The sequence below is a fragment of the Diaphorina citri genome, unplaced genomic scaffold (genome assembly GCF_000475195.1).
Source record: "Diaphorina citri unplaced genomic scaffold, Diaci psyllid genome assembly version 1.1 scaffold588, whole genome shotgun sequence".
NCBI lineage: Eukaryota > Metazoa > Arthropoda > Insecta > Hemiptera > Psyllidae > Diaphorina > Diaphorina citri.
In genome coordinates this window covers 4,087-13,848 of record NW_007378022.1, presented here as the reverse complement: position 1 = coordinate 13,848, position 9,762 = coordinate 4,087, and the positions used below count along the sequence as shown (strand labels likewise).

The 9,762-nt window shown below is 39.4% G+C and overlaps 1 protein-coding gene across 1 annotated transcript in view; it reads right to left on the bottom strand.

The window, feature by feature from the left end:
- LOC103510352 (furin-like protease 2) overlaps positions 1-9,421 on the bottom strand; it is a gene marked incomplete at its 5' end in the record, with an annotated part of 10,361 nt that extends 940 nt beyond the window's left edge. Inside the window, one exon of the mRNA XM_008475005.2 lies at positions 9,209-9,421. Within this exon, the coding sequence (XP_008473227.1) occupies positions 9,209-9,421 (213 nt within the window). The remainder of the gene's footprint in view (positions 1-9,208) is intronic.
- Between the last annotated feature and the right edge of the window lie 341 nt (positions 9,422-9,762).

The window sequence follows — 9,762 nt, the reverse complement described above, 5'->3', positions numbered from 1 at the left end:
AAAAAAAAAAAAAAAAAAAAAAAAAAAAAAAGAGGAAAATATCGACAAAGTTTAAGTTTTATGGAATTATTGTCAATAGTTATGGGGTTGTTGGCTCAATGATAATGACAATGTAGTCGCCAGCCATGCAGAAGGACCCGGGTTCGATTCCAACCATGAAAAAAAAACGCAATTTTGTCTGGGTGCAGCAGAAAAAATAAACCGCAATCTTCCAATCACATAATTTTTGGGGGAAAAAAAAAAAAAAAAAAAAAAAAAAAAAAAGGACAATATCGACAAAGTTTAAGTTTTATGGAATTATTGTCAATAGTTATGGGAATGTTGGCTCAATGGTAATGACAATGTAGTCGCCAGCCATGCAGAAGGACCCGGGTTCGATTCCAACCATGAAAAAAAAAATGCAATTTTGTCTGGGTGCAGCAGAAAAAATAAACCGCAATCTTCCTCATATTTAAAGCAAAGTATTTTCTTTGAAACAATCACATAACGGGGGCCAAACTGGGTTAAAAATAATGAATAAAATTCTTAAATTACAGAAAAAAAACTTACACCGAGTAAAATATTTAACATTTAAGTACTTCTGAAGTTCGTTTCCTTTAACAAGACGCATTTTTTAATGAGATCAGACGAGAAAAATTCAGAAGAAGAGAGAAATCTCGAATGAGTTCAAGCTCCTTCAAAGGACTTTAAAGGAATAATAATAATAATAATAAATAAAATTGCAATATTTCCAACCACCCTGAATTATGATCGGGTATCGAAAAGTTCAATGACTTTGAAATTTACCTTTTGAAGGTGTTAATTTGAAGGAGAAAGGGAATACCTGATTTTGAAAACAAAAGAGCAACCACCCTGAATTATGATCGGGTATCGAAAAGTTCAATGACTTTGAAATTTACCTTTTGAAGGTGTTAATTTGAAGGAGAAAGGGACGGAATACCTGATTTTGAAAACAAAAGAAGCCAAACATAAAAAGCTTTCGAACATTTCGTTTTCATTCTAAAAAGAGAGCAAAAAGAAGAGGGAGATTAAAAAGTAAATGACGAAAAAACGAGAGACGGGGGAAGAGGGAACATTTCGTTTTCATTCTAAAAAGAGAGCAAAAAGAAGAGGGAGATTAAAAAGTAAATGACGAAAAAACGAGAGACGGGGGAAGAGGAAATGATGAAAAAACGAGATACGGGGGAAGGGAAAATTTCCAAGAGGGAAATTCAATCAAGGAGATGTTATCAGATTTACTAATGAATAATGAATTAGGAGGAAAAATTGAAATCCAATATTTTTTTCTTTCGAGGAACCAACCGTTTTTAAACATTTCATTCCGGTGTGAACGACCCGTGTTGAAATTCATTTTGTAACAGAAAAAACTAATCGATAAAAAGTTTCCGAGAGGGAAATTCAATCAAGGAGATGTTATCAGATTTACTAATGAATAATGAATTAGGAGGAAAAATTGAAATCCAATATTTTTTTCTTTCGAGGAACCAACCGTTTTTAAACATTTCATTCCGGTGTGAACGACCCGTGTTGAAATTCATTTTGTAACAGAAAAAACTAATCGATAAAAAGTTCAACGAAAGACTTTTCAAAAGAGAAAAAAAGGAGGTACGGTTGTAAAAGTCAGAACGGGGATCACACCTGAAACTCAATTCTGCTCTAAAGTAAAACGGACATCTCCACTAATAGTTTAAATGTTGCACATTGCATACACAAAAAAAGGAGATAGAGAAAAATGGGGAGAGAAGGAAAGAGATAGAGAGAGAGAGAAAGAGAGAGATAAAGGAAGGAAGAGAGAGAGAGAAAGAGAAAGAAGAGAGAGATGGGAGTTGAGGTTGAAACTAAATTTCATGTTTCTCAGACAAAGAGAATTTATTTGTATAAAACCAGCGGTTTAGAGAACAGCTGTAAAACTCACCCAGAGTAAAGAAAGTAAAGTCGTTACGGAGCCCTTATAGGTTGTTCCGGGGCCCTTATAGGTTGCTCCGGGGCCCTTATAGGTTGCTCCGTGGCCCTTATAGGTTGCTCCGGGGCCCTTGTAGATTGTTTCGGGGCCCTTATAGGTTGTTCCGGGGCCCTCATAGGTTGCTCCGTGGCCCTTATAGGTTGCTCTGGGGCCCTCATAGGTTGCTCTGGGGCCCTTATAGGTTGCTCCGGGGCCCTTACAGGTCGCCATAGGTCAGAACTACTCCAATATGTTCAGATTATTCAGTAATACCAACCCCTTCCTTCTTAAAATTCCCATACTTTAATAGCTAGGTACATTAGCTACCTAGTTCTTAGTAATCTTCGTTTCAGACTAGAACGAGCCTTATCTTACGTCAGGAATCACGGGAAATGCTCTGCTAAATCCGTCTCAAGTACCTTCTTATTATCTCGTCGAATTACGTTCTTATTCTTCTTACCTCGTCGAATATCGTTTCCCCATCACTCTGGCTCTCAGGGGTTTCCAACCTGGGGGTAATTACCCGCCTGAGGGGTGAATAGCTCAGGGGTTCCCAAAACTCGGAGGCTTTTAGCCGTAGGGGCAACTACCTCAAAGGATGGGTAGGGCTAATTCGAATCTACGAATTACCTCCCGAGGGGTAAAAATATTGAGAGAGTGTGGACGCGATGGAGAAGTAAGAAAATAAAGAATAGAGGAAAGGAAGAATACTTTCCTTTCTATAGGATAAGGAAAGTAAAAATGGAAGCTAGGAGGGATAAATGAGGAAGAACAAAAGAAGAGGAGAGAGAGAAAAAACATTTGTGAAACAGATATACCCAAGAAGAGAACAGAAAGAGAGAAAAAAGTATAGAAAGTGAAACAAAGAGAGAGAAAACTCAAGCGAAATGGATAAAAGAGAAAAAAAAACGTGAAACAAAGAAAAACAAGAGGAAAAAAGAAGCAAGTGAAACGGATAAAAAAGAAAAAAGAGAACAAGATGGGAAACAACATTAGTGGAACAGACAGACGAAGAGAAGAAAAAGAAGAAGAAGAAGAAAAACTCGGTTGAGAGAAGTAAAGTGAGAAAACGGAAGTGGTTAAGAAGTGAGTAGAATAAGAGAAGCGATAATAATACTCGAGAAAAGAGAGAGGAAAAAATATGTATTTCTAATTGCAAATGTGAAGAAGTGGAAGGAAGAAAGAAAGAAAGAGCAGTTTCAACTTGAAAAACTGAGATAGACAGACAGACGAAGAGAAGAAGAAGAAGAAAAACTCGGTTGAGAAGTAAAGTGAGAAAACGGAAGTGGTTAAGAAGTGAGTAGAATAAGAGAAGCGATAATAATACTCGGAAAAGAGAGAGGAAAAAATATGTATTTCTAATTGTAAATGTGAAGAAGTGGAAGAAAGAGAGAGCAGTTTCAACTTGAAAAACTGAGATAGGAGGAGGAAGAGAAAAATGGAAAATGTGGTTAAGAGGAAGAAATTATTTGAGAAAATAGAACGAATGGGGGAATTGGAGGGGGAGAGAAATGAGGAGAGGGAAGGATGAAGGTAAAAACAACGTTGTTAAGAAGGTATTTAGATCTTGAAGTGGCCATCTATGCACGACGCGTAAATCAGAAATACTCTGGTTGGGGGAGGAAGAAGAGGAAAAGGATTATGAGTGCTGGGAAGAAGACGAGAAAAGAGGGAACAGGAAACATACGAAGAGGTGGAATAGGAGAGGGTAGATAAGAAATGAAAGAGGAGGAGAAGAAGGAAAAGGAGAAGAAGAAGAAGACATCATAAGTTACTGGGACATATTATAGCTTCTTACGATCCATGTCACTTAGAGTTAACACTTCTTTATTGCAAATATACAGGGTGTTTTGAAGGTTGGTGGTTCTCCAAATCAAGTCATGGAATTAGCGTAGTAAGCGGGGAAAGACATTTGTGACAAGTATTTGTGCTTGACAAAATTAAAATTCCTTTTAAAATTCTTTTATACAGGGTGTTTCTAAAGTCATCATAAGTTAAATCCTTCCTCTCCCACCTTCTCTCCAATCCTTCCTCTCCCACCTTCTCTCCAATCCTTCCTCTCCCACCTTCTCTCCAATCCTTCCTTTCCCACTTTCTCTCCAATCCTTCCTCTCCTCCTTATTCATTCTTGCCGCTGCCTCCTCCTTCTTCTTTTTCGTCCTCTTTCCTCGCCCCTCCTCTTCATCATCTTTTTCTTCTTCCTCCGCCTCTTACTCTCTTCTTTTACTCCTTATTTTCTCTTCTCTCCTCTTTCTTCTTCTTCTTTTTCTTCTTCTCTTCCCCTTTCTTCATCTCCTCCTGTATGATCCCTTTTCTTACTCTTATTCCTTCTTCTCCCCCATTCTTCTTCTTCCTTCTGCTTTATTTCCGAGAGTTTGTCACACATTCGTATGAAATTTGAACGTCGAGTTAATTAAAATGGAAATTGTTGAGTATGAAAATCTGATACTGATACGAGTACCTATACACCTACACGTATACCTAACCTAGAATTATATCTACAGGGTGTCCATTAATGTATGACCCACTCAAATTATTCAAGTTCCGCAAATTTGTTCGCAGATATATTGCTAGAAAATTATTTGCAAAAATCAAGAAATGCGTTTTTTTTTTTATTATACGAAAACTCCAACATATTAGGAGCAATTTGAGTGGGTCATACATTGGTGTACACCCTGTATGTATGAAATCCATATAACTCAAGTAACAAACCAGGTGGGTGAAGGTGGGTAGAGAGAGAGGAAGGAAGAGAAATAGCCAAAGTAATAAAGCTCTGCGCCCCCCACATTGTACCATATTTAGAAATGGGGTATACATATATGTAGGTATGTAGCTATCCACAGCTATGTTGGTAATGCTATGCTAGAAATGGGGATATACGAAGCTAAATGGGGAATTAGGAATATGTGTGCTATATGGGGTTAACCACAACAGATTTCATTCGCCCATTTTATTTGTTTCCCATTAGATTCACTCTGTCCTTTATCATTATTACCATAATGCCATTCTCTCCCCTCTATCTCTTTCCGTTTCGTGCTCTCTCTCTCCCTCTCTCTCTCTCTCTCTCTCTCTCTCTCTCTCTCTCTCTTCAGTCTTCTTTCTCCCTATTCCTCGTCTCCTCCCCTTTCGCCTTCATCTAATTTTCTCTCACTCCCTCTTGTCCCTCCCCCTTACCTCTCCCTTTCTCCTATCTCTCTTTTTCCTATTCTCTCCTCATCTTCCCTCGTCTTACTCCCTCTTGTCCCTCCCCCTTACCTCTCCCTTTCTCCTATCTCTCTTTTTCCTATTCTCTCCTCATCTTCCCTCGTCTTTCTTTCTCCCTCTGTCATATTTTCTTCCTCTCTCCTCCTCCCCTTTCTCCTTCACCCTCTTTTCTCTCACTCTCGTCTCTCCCCCCCCTTACTTTTCTCTCCCTCCGTTATGATAGCAGGTATATTTTCACATGTGAATTGTGTATGGATATTAGGAGTTTAGAAGGTAAATTTAATTTTTCGAAACCGCAATAAGTATCCTGAAGTCCAGAAATTACCCCCCCCCCCATGCATAGAGCGGCATTTGGTCTAATATAAAATGATAAATGTAGTTTCTTTGTGTTATTATGTCACAACTTCGGTGCTCACTGCAGCATTGTAGGATTTTCCCAATATGTTATATGTCATAGCTACTCATTTCCCTCACGAAGCTGAGTGGGCCCCGCAACAGCCAGTCACGAAATCAATCATTTGCATGATGTTTTTTTACCCCGCCGGGAATCGAACCCGGGTCTCCCGCGTGCAAAGCGAGCGCAATGACCACTACGCCATAGGAGCTGATTTTGGTCTAATATACCTACAGGGATTACAGGGTAACCCTGAAAGAACCAAGTCAGTTCCAACTTTTTTTTTTAGTGTGATAGCTGTAGACATTTATTAGTAAGAAGTTAGCCCCGCATTGGGGTTTGAACTGCGCTACCTTTCAAGGTTGGCTAGTTCAATCTTGACGATTTTTCATCACGTTAAACCCCCTCTCTCTTTCTTCAACCCACCCGAATAAAGAGGAGAGCGAGAGAGAGAGAGAGAGAGAGAAAAGTAGAAGTAAAAAACTTACTAAGTACTCAAGAGAGTTGATAAAGTGGAATCTCAAAGAAGGAGTAATGTTTTCAAATTGGTACCTGCTACCTGCATTTAAATTTAGAAAACATTTTTATAGGTACCTTTTTCCCCAACTTGAGAATTATTATTTTAAAACAACTTTTTATCGCATAAAAAACTTAAATGAAAAAAACAAAAAAATCATGTTCTCTATTTTTTTATATAGAAAAAAGCAAACTTTAAAACTAACCGTAAATAAATAATTATACAGAAAAAAGTTGTACTACCCCAGCTTCCTGTGTTTTAAATTAAATCAAGTTATTATTTATGTTTGGGTTGGTACACAGAGCTTGTGCAGTGTGTACCAATACCAACCTCTTGAGCTTCTTTTTCAAAGATGGTTCAAGGTATAACTGCTAAGGTGTCCTAAGGTTTTTGTGACGGGGGTTTTACCTTCTATTTGGTGACAAACTACCCGCCTCCTCACATTAACCTCACCCATGAGGAATTCGATTGCCCTGACGGTCACCCATCCCGTTACTAACCACGCGCAACGTTGCTCATCTTGAGTGATAGTGCAAAGAAAGCCTTCGTCTTGCATGGCCCTGTGTCGACAAATTTCCCTTTTATTTGTGAACCGTTACCAAATAAGCAAGTGAATAGTCAATCTCATGTGATTTTTCACGCGGAATCGAATGGTGAAACTTTTAGAACTGTCCGACTTAATGTAATAGAAAGTCGTGTGATGTTCACACCAGATTTTTTTCTTCTTCTGATATGAAGAACAGTAGCTCCCAGGAGATAAGGACCACCTATCAGTCTTTATACCACCGTGATTTTTTTTTTCGCTCTAATAAAAGAAAAATACAAAAAGTCAGCATAAAGTTGGAGCTTGCCTATCCTGAACATGGCATCTTTATGACCGAAAACTTTAATACAAGGCAATTTGCACTTGAGAATAGGTTATTATTATTATTACTACCTTTCCCTGTCGCGTATAATATCTCTAGTAGCGCGGTCAAACTTTCTTGACTTGGCGGGGCGGAGCGCTACCGCGCTCCTTAATTTAAAACTTGGAACTCGGTTCATTCGTTCAAATTGATGAAGATGGCGTAGACAAATATGTGTTCTCCTCATGTTCATTTTAATGAAGAGGAAAGATGAAATTAATTAGCAAGGAAAATACTTAATGTTTGTACACATGAAAGGAAATGGCTTTTTTGCAGGGATTTTCCGGGAAAAATTAGGTAATAATTAAACGGGAGAAAAATAACTTTTCGAGGGGAGAGAGATGAAACCCCTCTCCCCCCACAATTTCTCATCGCTTCCCCTCACATTTCTCCTTCTCCTTTCTCCCTCCCTTCCCCTCTTCCTCCCCCTTGGACAAAAACTTCAATTTAATTAAATTAAGGGAAAAAAAGTAGATTTCTTTCTTCTGCTTTCCTTCTTTTTTTTCGTTCCAAGAATACAAAGAGACATAAGCTCCCTGAGCTTAGAAGAAAAGTTAAAGAGGAGAATTATAATTTACAGACAAAGTGGGAGGGAGGAGAGGGAGAGAGAGAAGAGGGGAGGGAGGTATGAGGGAGGGGAGGGAGAGGGTAGAACAAGGTTGAGTGAAAAAGAAGAAGGATTTTTTTTGTCCTATTTTTCATGTTGGCAGTGGCATCATTTGAGTGAGAGAGAGAAAGGTAGAAAGAGAGAAAAAAGAGACTAACCGTAAATAAATAATTATACAGAAAAAAGTTGTACTACCCCAGCTTCCTGTGTTTTAAATTAAATCAAGTTATTATTTATGTTTAGGTTGGTACACAGAGCTTGTGCAGTGTGTACCAATACCAACCTCTTGAGCTTCTTTTTCAAAGATGGTTCAAGGTATAACTGCTAAGGTGTCCTAAGGTTTTTGTGACGGGGGTTTTACCTTCTATTTGGTGACAAACTACCCGCCTCCTCACATTAACCTCACCCATGAGGAATTCGATTGCCCTGACGGTCACCCATCCCGTTACTAACCACGCGCAACGTTGCTCATCTTGAGTGATAGTGCAAAGAAAGCCTTCGTCTTGCATGGAATATTTTCTATGAATGCCGTGTAATTATTTGTGTATGCAATGTGCAATGAATAAATCATTAGTGGAGATGTGCGTTTTCCTTCAGAGCAGAGTTTGGATCCCTGTTGTCCTAACATAAAATCTTGGCTTCTTTTTCCTCTTTTTAAAGTCTTTCGTTGAACTTTTTATCGACTATCTTTTTTCTTCTTCTGATATGAGGAACAGTACCCGGAACAGAGGGTCGGGGAACACGTTGGACGAGGGAAAATAGCCGGATTCCCGGATCAGTGGGCTCCGAGGGGCGGGGTTGGGGGCGTCAAACAGGCTGCTAAAGTCGCCCGGGCCTCCAAACACAGAGGTGAAGTCAGGGCCGGTGAAATCTCGCTTCTTTCGAACTTTCTCGTGTTGCTGCTGTACCCACTCGATCTGAAACATAGAGAGGCAAAAAAACATTATAGCAAGAATATTCAACATGGGTAACATTCAACATCGTAGCATCTTACACATTGATGTTTCATCAATTGGTTTCGTGTTCTCGATGCAGCCCAGAACATAAATGGGAAGTGAGGATGGACATGATCCTACAGTTACACAGATCACATGAGTCAATTATAGCTCAATACACATCCTCTAGGGCTCTTTGTCTCTACACCTAAGCCTCAAAGTTAGCTTTTATGTACAAACAAGTCTAATGTAGCAATTGTTTCGTTTCTACGAAAAAAAAAAAAACTTTCAAAACTTTGAACTGCTTTTTAACAACCAAAAAAGTACAAAAAAAAGTAGGCACATAATACATCTTTCGGAAGGGCGGGCAAGAAGAAGAACAAGGAGAAAAAAAATCCTGAAAAATCAAGGCCATGACCCTTAACGAATTTTGTAAATTTTAAGGTTTGGCCAGCAGTGATGGCAAGTTGAATGCACTAGGTACCTTCCAATGGGTCATTGAAGTTAAGCAACGTTACGTGTGGTTAGTATCTGGATGGGTGGCTATCTGGACAATTGTGTGCTGCTCGCTATTGCTGGCCTTTCTTTCCCAAATGTATTTTTCCCCCCTCATAATAAAACAAGGCCTCATTTCGTTCGTTCTCTAAAAGAGGGGAAGTTGGTCTATCTATTATAAAAGGGGAAAATTTGGGTTTGGGACTTACCAGGTACCATTGTTCCCGGAACAGAGGGTCGGGGAACACGTTGGACGAGGGAAAATAGCCGGATTCCCGGATCAGTGGGCTCCGAGGGGCGGGGTTGGGGGCGTCAAACAGGCTGCTAAAGTCGCCCGGGCCTCCAAACACAGAGGTGAAGTCAGGGCCGGTGAAATCTCGCTTCTTTCGGACTTTCTCGTGTTGCTGCTGTACCCACTCGATCTGAAACATAGAGGCAAAGAAACTTTATAGCAACAATATTCAACATGGGTAACATTTAACATTGTAGCATCGTACACATTGATGTTTCATCAATGGGTTTCGTGTTCTCGATGCAACCCAGCACCTAAATCGGAAGTGAGGATGGACATGATCCTACAGTTACACAGATCACATGAGTCCATTATAGCTCAGTACATCCTCTAGGGCTGTTTGCCCCTACACCTAAGCCTCAAAGTTAGCTTTTATGTACGAACAAGTCTAATGAGCAACTGTTTCGTTTCTACGAAAAAAAAAAAAAAACTTTCAAAACTTTGAACTGCTTTTTAACAACCAAAAAAGTA